The 12,688-nt window shown below is 56.4% G+C and overlaps 1 protein-coding gene across 2 annotated transcripts in view; it reads left to right on the top strand.

Annotated features, from left to right (window-relative positions):
• The first annotated feature begins 658 nt into the window (after window positions 1-658).
• PHF21B (PHD finger protein 21B) overlaps window positions 659-12,688 on the top strand; it is a 102,718-nt gene continuing 90,688 nt past the window's right edge. The window contains exons 1-2 of one of the 2 annotated variants that reach the window (XM_070600495.1): window positions 659-981; window positions 1,869-1,934. In XM_070600495.1, the coding sequence (XP_070456596.1) occupies window positions 928-981; window positions 1,869-1,934 (120 nt within the window). In that variant the 5' untranslated portion in view covers window positions 659-927. Of the gene's footprint in view, window positions 982-1,451; window positions 1,684-1,868; window positions 1,935-12,688 lie in introns of those variants that run through there. The other variant, XM_070600496.1, reaches the window with a different exon arrangement.

Raw genomic sequence — 12,688 nt, 5'->3', positions numbered from 1 at the left:
TGGGGGAATCTGGCGAGATAACTAATTTATCTCCCAAGTCGCAGCGCTAGTGTCCGGGGAGGCAGGAGGGGATGGAAGGCACTTTAAGTAAAGCAGGAGACGGAGGCGGACGGAGGCAGAGGAAGGGGGAGAAGGGGGAAAGGGGGAGCAGCGAGAGCCGGAGGAGAAAAGAAAGAAAAAATGGACATTTTCCTTTCCACCGGAAAGTATCCATAACCCCGGCCTTAGGCTGAGCGCCCCGCTTTCCTCGGGTTTGGCCGGGGGTTGGGTGGGCGGAGAGGAGCGCGCGGCCCGAGCGGTCCCAGAACGGGCCGCCCCAAGCCGCGGGCCGCCGAGTTTGCGCCCCTCCGCGCGGCCACTTTTGTTCTCCGCTCGGGGCGCCGGGCCGCGGCGGGGCGGCAGTGCGCACGCGCGGGCAGGGCGGGGGCGGGGCGGGGGGGCGGGGCGGGGCCGGCGGCGGGCTCCGGCCCCGCCCCCCGCCGCCCCGGCCCGCTCCATCCGGGCACTGCCGAATTAGCATCGTGCCGAGGCACAACTTTGCCGAGGCCCAGCGAGATCCAGGCGCGCGCGCCGGAGGAAATATAGTCCCTGCCGGCGGGCGACTCGCGCGGGCGGCGGCGGGGCGGGCGCGCGCGGGGCTGCGCGGGGCTCCGGGCGCCGGGGGGCCATGCGCCGGGCCGCGCCGGCAGCCCGGGGACCCGGCGCAACTTGCCAGGCAGCCTGAGGAGTTGGGGCGGCCGCGGCGGCCGGCTGCCTTTCTTCCCCCTCGCCAGACCCCCCCCTCCCTTTCGGCCGTGGGGGAGGGGGCTCGCGTTCCCCCTCCCCGGAGACCCGGTCCGCCCCCGCCCGCTCCTGCTCCAGCGGAGCGGCGCAACTTCCCGGGAGCCGGGGCCAAAGTGAGCGAAAAGTGCTGCCCAAGTTGCCGGGATGGAGCTGCAGAGCCGGCCCGAGGCGCTCGCCGTGGAACTCGCGCGCCACCAGGTAGGCGGCCGGGGGCCCCTGGCTGGGGTGGGGGGCTCCAGGGACCCGAGCCCGGCGTCCTCTTCCTCGTCGCAGGGTCTGCATGGCTGGAGGGGTCCGGAGGGAGACCCTCCTTGAGCCTACCTCGGGGCGGGGCGAGTGTGCACTCGCACGGACCCCCGTCTGGGCTCCCCCTCCGCCCCCCTCTGGTGCAATCTTGCATAGTTTGAGGGGGGGTCGGGCGCCCGTGGGCCCCGAGCCCGGCGTCTTCTCTCTCTCAGCGCAGGGTCTGCAGGACTGAGGGTGCCGGGTACCCCTTCGTGAGCCTGCCCCGGGGTGTGTGTGTGTGTGTGAGTGTGTGCGCCGACCTCCTCCGGCCCCCACCCCCCGTGCAATCCTGCACAGTTTGCAAAAGTAGTTTCGGCGATGGTTGCCCGGGCGAGCAGCGGCGCGGCGGCCGGGGCCCGAGCGGTATTGCGGCGTGCGCGTGTGTGTGTTGGGGAGATTAGGACGCGACTTGAATATTTATGAGCTTTGCTCGACACGGACTCGCCGTGTTTACTTGGCTCTTTGTTCCTCCCCCCTCCCCCGGCACACACTCACACTCACGCTCAGTCGCACACGCACCCCGGCCTGCAAACTTGCACGGCTCGGGGCGCGCCGCCGGGTGGCCGCGGCCCCCGCCCCGCCCCGCGAGCTGCCCCGATGAGGCGGCAGCCACAGGTAAGCGGCCCCGCGCGGCGCTGCCCGGCCGCCGCGCGTGCGGGACGCGGCCCGGGGAACTTGGAGCGCGCTGCGGGCGGCCCGGCCTGCGGGCTGCCGGCGGGGGGCTGCGGCCGCGCGGGGCCCCGGGCGCACTTGGCCCCCCGGGGCCGCTGGCCTGAGCCTGCTCCTCCGTGTTTCTGCAGAACGGCGACCTCAAGAAGCAGCTCCACGAGAGGCAGCCGCGGATCGCCGCGCTCAGCGACAAACAAGTAAGCGAGCTGGAGCTGCCCCCCACCCCGCGCGGGGGGCGGGTGTCGCCGGGCACTTTGGCAGCACCCTAAAAAGTGCCGGCCTCGGCGCTGCACGCTCAGACTCCCAACGGAGTCTGTCTCCAACCCTCAAAGTTACCCGCCCCCTCCTTTTCTGGAAAGAAAGAGCCGGTTCTTGGAGGCCGAGCGGGGAGGTCGCGGCTCCGGCAGTGGCCGAAGGAGTGAAGCTGCACTTAAAAGGCGGCGAGCAGCCCGGCGTCCATTTTGAGTTGGTGGACATGTTTTTGGAATGCGAAAATTTCTTCCTGCTCCACGTACCCCCCCCCCACCTTCAGGCCAGTGTGAGGGTGGGGGTAGAGGGGGCGGTAATTCGGGCCTAGACACCAAACTACTTGGAAGCGATTTCTGGGTTCCAGTGCACATCGTATTTAAAGAATCGTTCCTCTGGGCTCCCCCCTCCCCTCCACTTCTCTAGCATCACTTTTTATTCTTGGAACCTGACGCCAGATCCCGGGAACAAAAGAAAAGCGCCCCCAGAACCCCCCCCCCAGTTCTGCTCCAACTTTGGTCTCCGGGCATCAGGTGTAGATTTGGACACACCAGAAGCTCCTCGCGGTGGGGGGCACGGCCGCCGACCCCCCTCCCGGCCCCTCGAGGAGGAAAAGTTGCCCATTGTGACTTAGTTGCGCTGAGCTCAGCGCTCGGGGTTTCAGCACCACGAACAGATGCCGCCGCCGGAGCGCGGCCGGCCGCGCGCCCCCGCCCCCGCCCCGCCCCTCCCCCCTCGCCGCGCGCCCCTCCCCCTTCGCTGCTCCCCCCGCCCCCTCTTCCCCGCACAGGCACTCCCGCCCCTTCCCGCGCCGCCCCGAGCCGAGAACTTTGAGCGGCGCAGCCAATGGCGCTCTCGGGGCTCCGAGGCGGGCGGGGGCGGGGGCGCCGGCGCCCCTCCCCGCTGCCCCCGGCCCTCCCTCCGCCCGCCCCGCGGGCCCGCCCCCGCCCCGCCGCGCCCGCCGGCCATCGATCGCGCTTCCTTCGGAATGCCGGCCGCCGTCAGCACCAAACTTGGACAGTGCCCGCCCCCGCCCCCGCCCCCGCCCCCGCCCCCCGGCTCGGCCGCCGAAGCTGATCCCCTCCTTCCTCCCCAACTCCGGGCCAGGGCGGCCGGATCCGATGCCCCATCCCCGAAAGAATTTTCGGTGGGAGGAGAGACGTGGACGAGATTGGTGGGGGTGGCGGCGACCCTGGAGAACTCAGAGGCCGGGTGTTCATTTCGAGTCTTTAAAGTTGAAAAGTGGTGGGAGGGGGCGTGCGGAAGAGGAGGGGGCCGGGGTTTGCGGAAAGAAAGATGGCTGTTCCCGCGGGTCCGCGCCTGGTCGGGGGCGCCCGGCTGGACCCGAGGGTTGGGACGCACGCATTCACCCCTTTCTGTCGGTGCCACGGCCCCCACTCCCCGGCCGCGCGCTCCCGCCCGCCCGGCCCGCGCCCCCGTCCAGGAGTGGAAGCTTCCATTCCCGCCGGAGGGGGGCCCGGCGCGCGGCCCCGGCGAAGTCGGGGAGTTCGCGGGGGGAGGGGACCCAGGCCCGGCATTACCATTTTGATTGCTTTGATGCCATTTTTGGAGGGGGAGGGGTTGGAATACCCTTCTCTGCTGAGCACAAAGATGTTTAATCGCTGTGTAGAATCAAATCAGATACTTTCTTTAAAAAAAAAATCCATCACTAAATCTGGTACGGTGTGATAGCTGAGGGTTACTAAGCCCTTTTTTTCACCGGGTAAAACAGCAAGTTGTTGACTCTCATGCTCGGAGTAGAAGATTTAAAAGAGAGAGAGAGAGAAAAATCCAATAATCCAGCAGCTTTTATTACAACAATGTCTCTTTATGTGTGCTTCCACATAGCAATAGTTGCACTGTTTGTAGTGGTTTTTCGGAGCTTAGGTTTGATCATTTCTTGTGTATTGTAGCAACTATTTCAAGGCTGTTTAAATTTTTATGATGATAGTAAATGAGTAGCTATTTATTATCTGTCATGCCGGAATTTAGATGAGACTGAGAGAAACACTGAAAAATCCTGTTTGAAGGCTGCGGTGCAGCTCCGGGAAGGAGCTGTCCGATCCACGCTGCCTTTGCCTTTAAATTTGAACTCGGGGAAGGATGCTTGCGAATGGAATGTACCTCCATCTTTTTGTGTGTGTGTGTGAGTGTGTGTTTAAAAAGAAAGAAAGAGAACAGCGAAAACTTTTGTTCTCTTGCCTTTTAAAAAATGTTTCTTTTAAATGACTAAAAATAACATCTGGTAAGCAGCCAGGGTTTGGCCTGGCCATCGGAACTTGTGTTTGTAACTGTAAGTGTGTTGTTTTTCCTTTTCCCTTTGTGGCATTTTATGTAACAAGGGCTCATAAAAGAGGGAGTGGAGGGGGCTGAGGCTTGGTGCAGCATGCTAATAAAGCTGCCTTGTCTCTCCCGAGCTCCACGGTGAAATCTTGCAGAGGTCACCTATGAAATGAGTTGGGTAGACTTAACATTTACTCGTCTCTCTCTCCTTGGGAGAGTTTGGTGGTGATTGGCAGCTTGGCTGGGGGAAAGGTCGATGAGGAGGCTCTTGGAGGTGATTCTGGGCTGCACCCAGGGTCTTGAAGAGGAGCTGTGGGGCTCTGCTTGGCCACCCCAGAACCTGCCCGAGGAGCTGAAATGTGGGAGCAGGTATGAAAAAGCCAGTATTTCAAAGTTTATTCTTAACTCAACATAAAATTAAAGGTAGTGTTTATTTATGGATTTGCTTGGGGAGAAACTCATGCCGTCTCCACCTCCAGAGATGTGTGCTTTTGTGCGCTCCCACTTGGAATATGGGGTATGAAGGTTAAGTTTCAATTGAAAGTGCACATGTGGATGATCAACTGGATAGTAATGAACGGGTGACCCCATTATCCACATCTGTTAGATGTACAAGAGCAGCTGAGTAATAGCTTTTGGTGCCCAGCCATCAATTTCCCATTCATGCCCTTGGCACTGGAATTTTTTCAGTTACTTCTAGAAAAATGGGCAAGCGTTTAAAGATGTTTATCAAGGACTCCTATAAGTAAATACGTTGTTGGTCAAAAGTAGAGAGATACAAATTCTGTTTAACTCCTCAGTGTTTCTCCTACTGTTGGTGGACTAGGGTATAAATAGGAAACCAACTTCCATAGGACCTTACTGTTTGAAAACAGAGTTTGTGTTTTCTTCTTAAAAAAAAAAAAAGGAGATGTGGAGGAGCCGATCAGAGCTGAGTTGTGGCCCCGCCGAGAGTGGCCAGGCTGCGTGCCCAGGTGTGGCCTTGCCTGGCTGCTGGGCTGTGATTCCAGTGGAGGACGCAGTCCTCGTTTTTAACGAGATACGATGTGTGAAGACTCCATTAGTTGCTCCAGTGGTCTTGTGCCATGAATTTGCAGCACATGCAGAGAGGCAGTAACATTTTTATCTAAATTGTCAAGCAACAAGCAGTTCTGTGTAAATAACAGCCCCGTCATAAATACTGGGTTTTTTTTTTCCCCCTCCCTCTTTGGAGTTCTTAGCACATCGTTTAGATGCCCCGTGTAGCGGGCATCTCTCGACCTGGAGTTCACACGAGTTCACGTCACCATAAAGTGAGAGGACTCTTCTGTGTGGTCCATGCTGGTGTGGCCGAGAGAGAGATACCATGGAGGTGAACGTGGGGCCTCGTGCGCTGCTTGATCCATCGATTTGATGGACTCTGGATTCCGAGGGGCTGTCCTCAAGTGCAGCAATAAAAATATGTCTTCTTGAAAGGTGTTATGTATGTGGCGTGCACCCGGGTGCTGAATCATGTCTTCTCCGTGATTCACTGGCCACGTTGGACACCAGAGGGATTCCGCCTCGGAGGTCTCCACCAGTTACTTCTAGAAACGGAGTGGATTTATTCCGAAAGCTCCCCAGTTGTTTGTGGTCCTTTAGTAAAAAGGTGTTCCATTTTCTGAGCTTTATTTCCAAATCTGCTCTTATCCAGGAGGGTAAATTTTAATCTTCTTGACCTGGAGTTGGAGATTTCATTCTTAAAACAGCATCATTATGTGTTAAAGAGAAAACTCAGGCTGCCTCCCGGTGCACCACGTTTTGTGCTCTGCGAGAGAGAGCAGGGGACTGAGGCGGCGGGGGCCCGGGCCTGACTTCCCTCACCACCGCCTGTGTGACCTTCACCCCGACTGCCCCTCCCACAGCAAAGTCTCCCGGGCCCGGTTTTTCTCTGAGCCTGTTCCTCGTGCTCCTCTTCCCCATCCTTCCACCACTCTGGTCCCTCCCACCATCATCTCTTAGCTGGAAGATTATAGGAGCCCCCTCACTGCATCTGCTTAAAAAACAAACAAAAATAGCTTTATTGAGATATAATTCACGTATCATATAATTCACCTGTTTAAAGTGTACAATTAAATGTTTTTTCATGCATTCACAGATATTTGCAACCATCACCACTATCAATTTTAGAACATTCTCATCTCTTCAAAAAGAAGCTCTTTGGCTGTTACTTGCTCCCCTCCCCCAACCCTAAACAACCACTAGTCTACTATCTGTCCCTGTAGAGTTACCTATTCTGGGCTTGGACGTGAATGGAATCATACAGTCTGTGGTCCTTTATGACCAGCTGCTTTCGCTGAGCATAATGTTTCAAGGCTCATCAAAACTGTAGGATGTGTCAGTACTGCATTCCTTCTTATGTCTGAATAATATTCCATCGTATGAATTAACCGCGTTTTGTTCATCCATTCCTCAGTAGATGGACATCTGGGTTGTTTCCAGCTTTTGGCTGTTGTGAGTAGTGTCTTGTATCTATTCTTGCCTCTTCTGCCACCACAGTGAGTGTCTGGAAACCTGCCTGTGATCATGGCGCCCCCTGGCTCGAGACCTTCCAGTGGTTTTCCATTGCTCTTGGGATGAAGCCGGGGGGGGGGGGGGGGTGCGCGCCCACGGACCCTGCAGGGATGCCTGCCCGGCCTCCACTCGGGGCACCCTCTGCCTCACTCCTGCACCCAGCGGTGCAGCCTCCTTGGCACCTTGAGTGTTTTCCTGCCTTGATCTTTTCGTGCCTGCTCTCTGTGCTAGACTGTAGGCTGCATGCAGGGCGGGGGCTGTGCCTGCTTTACCCCCTCCCCTTGTCTTCTCAGAGCACTGCTTCGCAGGGGCCGAGCGCACGTTTGTTGAACGAGTGGATGACTTTGTAAAGAGATGGGTGTGAGGATCAACAATGATGTATTTAATGGTCCAGGTAGAGTCCCCAGCCTGTAGTAGGCATGCAATAAATGGTAGATTTTTAAAATCCTGTGTTCAAAATGAGTGGACACGGGGATGAGTAAGACCAGCAGCTCCCTGCCTTGGAAACCTCACAAAAGAGTGAGGCGTAGATAACTGTTTCAAGGAAGTTCCAGGAAAGTTCTGTGAAAATCCTGCTGTGGGAGCACTTGTTTCATTTCTGGCCTCCTGGAGGAGGGTGGGAGAGGGGTCCTCAAGGACACCTGGGGTTGTAGACAGGAGGAGCTGGGGGCCAAGCCCACTAAGGGATGATGGCCTGAGGAATCCTACAGGGGCTGGTGAGTTTGCTGGCAGTAAACCATGAGAGAGAAGAGGAATGAGACAGCAGAGAAGGCGAGCTGGGGCCGAGCAGGGAAGGCGTCCGAGGCAGGGATGAAGGGCCTGGACTTGACGCTGTGGGCTTGGGCTGGCCAGGACCTCTCAGGGTACTGGTCAGGAAGGTGCGGGGAATGAAACTGAGGGCAGATTAGAAGGGAGGAGAGTGACAGAGGCCTGAACCCCAGCCCTGCTTGGCCTGGCCATATGAACTCCTTAGATGTTTGTCACCAACATGGGGAAGCTCTTGCAGGGACAACAGAGCCCATGCATGTTGTGGGACAGGAGGCCGGGAGGCTGCTGGACCTCTAGCCCTGGGTGATCAGTATGTACCAGGCTGTGGGGACGGGGACAACATGGTGCCCTCCTCCTCCTGCCCTCACCAGAGCTCCTTGGAGCAGAAATTGGTAGGGGCCCTTCTGGAAGTGACTCAGTTGACAACTCTGCTCAGTTTGTTTAAGGGAAAAAAAAGCATGCGTGTGTGTACATATACACACATTTATATTTCTACTTACCAGTTGCATTTCTGTTGTTGATTTTACTTTGATTACATATGAAGTATACAATAATAAATACTAAATATATTGGCATGCACCAATAAATATACATAAAGTCTATGTAATATGTATAAAATCGGTTAATAATTTATCCAGGATTGTATTACTAAAATGAGAGGATTTGTTTTTGAAGTAAGAAAAATAATTATCATTCTCCTGCTAAAATAAAATCTTAACTGAGGAAGGCAGAGATCAATATTTCTTATTGTTTCTGTAACATTTAGGAGATAAGAAGAATTCTACTTTTAAAAAAGTTTTTATTGTAAAAGCAACATGTGTTTGTTGGGAAGAAAATTCACAATACAGATTTGAAGGTCATGAAACGTCAGCCTGCTTCTTCCTGCCCGTCCTAGCTTGTGGATGAGAGCAGTGCTGGTTTTCAGGTGTGTTCGGAGGGTGCCTTCCGTGCCCACACAAGCGTCTATAACACAAACAAACATGCTTAGCGGATGCACTGAGCGTGCTGTTCCTAAACTTGCTTTTTACGCTTGACATAGTTTGGTGACCATCTCTCGGGAACAGCTCGGTTAACTCTACAAACGTTTAACGAGCTCCTGCCAGGTGTTGGGGATCTGGAGGTGATGGTGGGTGGTGTGCTGTTAGTAATAGCGACATCTCATTTTATAAGGCTTTACACCTACCAAATGCTTTCTCTTGGTCTCTGCCTCAGACATTTTCATGTGTGGTTGGGGAGGCAGCTCACCTGTCCCGGGAGGCCCAGCCAGGTGTCTGCATGAGCTGTTAGACCACCAGGCTCACCCTGCAGCAGATGGGGCGATGTGCTCAGGTGGGGCGTGCGGGGAGCGCTCTGAGGAGGTGACACTTGCACCTGTAGAGAGGCTCAGCGACGAATGTTACACTCAGTGCCTTGGGCGTCTGCAGCGCCATCCTGTTCAGCGGGTCTGCTCCATCCCTTCCTTGATGCACGCCTTTCTGTTAGGTCATCAGGACAGTCCCGTGACTTGGGTCAGGCTGGGCAGGTATATCATCCCTGCTGGACGGGTCAGAGAAGGGCCGCTTCCCAAGGTCAGACAGCTTGGGACCGCCGGGCGGCTGCCCTCTGTCTCAGCCCCGCCTCATCTCCAGCCGGCCCCTGCACTGTACAGTGTAACGTGACGTACCGGGACAGCACAGGCCCTTGAGTCAGGACCCCTGGCGTCGTGTCCCAGCTCCCTGCAGCTGGTGGAGTAGCCTCGGGGAGGTCTTTGCCTCCTGGAGCTCCATTTCCTGTCTGTAAAGTGGGTGTAGTCATTAGACCGCTCTCTGCGGGTTATTGAGATGAAGTCAGATAATAGATGCGAAAGTGCATCTTAACCACGCAGTGAGCAGGCTGATTTGAAGAGAATTGCGTTCGGTGTATCTGTGGCCCCAGGTAACCCTGCCGAGCCCAGGCCCGCACCTCGGGAGCTGGTCCTGGTCGGCCGGCTGCTTGGGGCCTTCTTTTCCGAGAGAGGGCGGCCTGTTGCTTTGTCACTCCTGGTCGAGGTTGGCGGTGACTACGCCGTCTTCTGCAGCCAGTCCAAGGAGTTCGCTTTGATATTTCAGCCTCTGAAAACGCCTGCTGTTGGAACTGTACAATTTATTTCAATTAACTTTGAATTTTTCCACGCGACGACTGGTGATAACTTCGGTAATCCCACGGTGCCTCATTAGAGCTGCGGGCCACGAGGATTAGCCCTCTGATTTAGCAAGTTTTTCCTCCAAACGGCTTTGTCTGTTCAGGAACCGAACCCTGGGCTGGCTGCCGTCTTTATTTCTCTCTCGGAGCCGATGCTGACCGTGGCCGCGGTGGCCGGAGGAGGGGCGTTCTGCTCCTGCACTGGGGGCTCCCCCGCCGGGCCATATCTTGGGCACGCTTGGTCACGCACGGGGGGCTTAAGGAGGCCCCTTTGGGGGTGTCCGTGGGCTCAGCCTCCAATGCCTCTGCCCCAGACCCAGGAGGAATCGAAGGAAGGGGCAGCGTGGCCATGGTGTTCGTCTTCCCGACACTGTTTGGAACTCATGGTGTTTAGGAAAATAGGACTCTGGGTTTGATGTCCCTTCCGGAAGAGGACGGCCAGGATGGCTCTCAGCTTTTGTCTCCCAGAGGCTTGTAAGACAGAAGTCAGCACAGGCCTTAAAACTGGACACACTGAGCTCTCAGCCCCGCTGCATCCTCCAGGAAGGGCTGGGCCGCATTCAGTGCCTGGAAAGTGGGACTAACCATGCCCCATAGGTCAGCTAGCGGAGTGCAGGTGTGTGACGTGCACAGGAAGTGGCCTGAAGGAGGTCCCAGGAGGATGAGGTGAGATGAAATGTTAGGCTCTGGGCCCGCAGTAAGTCCTCAGCAGGTGGCACTTGGCCAGCATCTTCTGTTCCTCCCTCAAGAGTCGCAGCTTTCCCATCTGATGCTAACCCTGAGCCAGGCTCCCTTCTGGTGCTTTCCATGGACCAACTCATTCACTGTTCACTCAGCCCTTTGGGGAAGGGCTGCTCTTAATTTCCATTTTATTCAGGCTGAAGCCCGGAGAGGTTGATTCTGGTTGATATCACACGGCTGGTGAATAAAGGACCTGGGATCTGGTTCAGGGCCATTGTGGCTTCATGATCTTAACCCCTATGCCGGAGTGTGTGGGGGAGATGACAACACTTTGTGCCACGAATATGAAAAGTTTGGTGTGTCATGTAACCCCAGGGCCTGCGTTCAGGTAACAGTGATGGAGTTAGTGCGAGAGATGACCACCACCAGCAAATTAGCTGTTCCATGGTGAGCAGAAATTTTACTCTGCCATAGACGGTCCTAGAACTCTGGAGGGGGCCTAGTCTGCATCCCGTCCCGGTGTCTCCCAGGAGGCTGCCTGCTGGCTGGCACCGGGGTGGGGTGAGTGTGGCAGGCCAGGGGTCCCTGTGGGGTGGAAGTGGAGCCAAGGGCAGTTGGGAGGTTTGGACAGACGCCGAACAATTTCTCCTCCCTCTCGTCTATCCGCGAAGAGCCCTGGGCGCCGCCCCCACCCCGCCCGTCAGCCCCGCCTTGGCCTGGGCTCTCTGGCTCTGCTGCCACTCTGTTCCTCCTCCTTCTTATTACTGTTCTCATTGTACACTTGAAGGCGGAGGCATCTTCTCATTTGGAAATGGCCTCTGTTCTCCAAAGGAACAAATGTGCCTCCTTAAGACTTTTTTTTGTTGGCAGTTACTTATTGTTCGGTGGCAGCAGTTTCAGTGTGTGAGAAACTGCTGATGCAGCTTCCTTGCCGTTACGACCTCTGCCTGCCCCCCGCGGCAGCCTGGGCAGGCTCGGGTGGGCCTCGCTTTCCATATATGTGTATATGTTATTATTATTGTTTGTTTTGCTTGGCACCTGTGTTGATCTTATTAAAACACAGCGGACATAAGTACATCCATGGGGGGTTTTGATTTTTTGTCTCGGCTGCCGTGGCTCTTCAGCCCCCAGGGAAGACTGGAGGGCAGGTTGGCTGGGTCCTTCTCTGAAAGCAGGTTAATGCCGCCTCCCCGGCAAGGTTGTCCTGAGGAGTAATGAGGACGCTTGCCCCAAGTTGGCGGTCTGGTGGTTAAGATTCGGTGTTCTCAACGCTACGACCCAGGTTTGTGTCCCGCCCAGGGAACCACACCACCGTCTGTTGGTTGTCACACTGTGGTGGCTGTGTTTCGCTGTGAGGCTGAAAGCTCTGCCACCAGGATTTCCAATACCAGCAGGGTCTCCTGTGGTGGACAGGTTCCAGCGGAGCTTCCAGACCAGGACAGGCCAGGAAGAAGGACCTGGCCACTCACTTCTGAAAAGATTGGCCATGAAAACCCTGTGAACAGCAGTGGAGCGTCGTCTGAAACAGCCCCAGAGGATGAGAGGGTGGCACAGAAAGACCAGGCAGGGCTCCGCTCTGCTGTCCACACAGGTCGCTAGGAGTCGGAATCCACTCGATGGCACTGACAACTGTCCCAAGTGCCGGGCAGGATTCCCGACGTGCAGCAGGGCGGGTGAATCCAAGGGGAGCTGTACCGATGTTCCCTTAATTACTTTAGTTGACAACAACGTGAGAAGGAGAAAGCTGTTGGTTCCCGCAGGATGTTATTGCTGTGGAGAAGTCGACAGGCAAGTGTGGCTTTTTCTTGGGATAGAAACCTGTGGGTTGCTTTTCGTCACCATAAACTTGTGTCTACAGCTGGGATTGGGCCCTAAACTTGGCATTCAGTGGAAATGGAGAGCACGTGTGCCCCGGACTCAGCCTGATGGCTTCAGCACAGGACGCGAGAGCCAGGGTGCCTTGGCCAGGCCCCGGTCTTACGCATGGGAAGCTCAGGGCCTGGGTGGGGGGTAGGGGTGGCACCCAGAAACCAGAAGTAACCCCGGGGACCCTGGTCTCCCTGACCACCACACCACAGTCACACAGACGGTTGTTTTTGTTTAATCAGTTAAATTCTGTTCACTGGGGTTTTCTTTCGTAAGCTGCTTGCCCAAGAGGGTGTCCCCTGTGTGAGACGTGCTGGGGTCCTGCACCAATGTCCCGTGACAAAAGGGCCACCAAGAGAGGACCCTGGGGCAGACACCCTAGTGGTTTTCAGAACGGGTGTTAGACTTTCAGAGC

The sequence above is a fragment of the Equus przewalskii genome, chromosome 29, assembly GCF_037783145.1.
Source record: "Equus przewalskii isolate Varuska chromosome 29, EquPr2, whole genome shotgun sequence".
Taxonomy (NCBI): domain Eukaryota; kingdom Metazoa; phylum Chordata; class Mammalia; order Perissodactyla; family Equidae; genus Equus; species Equus przewalskii.
Note: the sequence above shows the minus strand (reverse complement) of the source record. Positions and strands in the feature narration are given on the sequence as shown.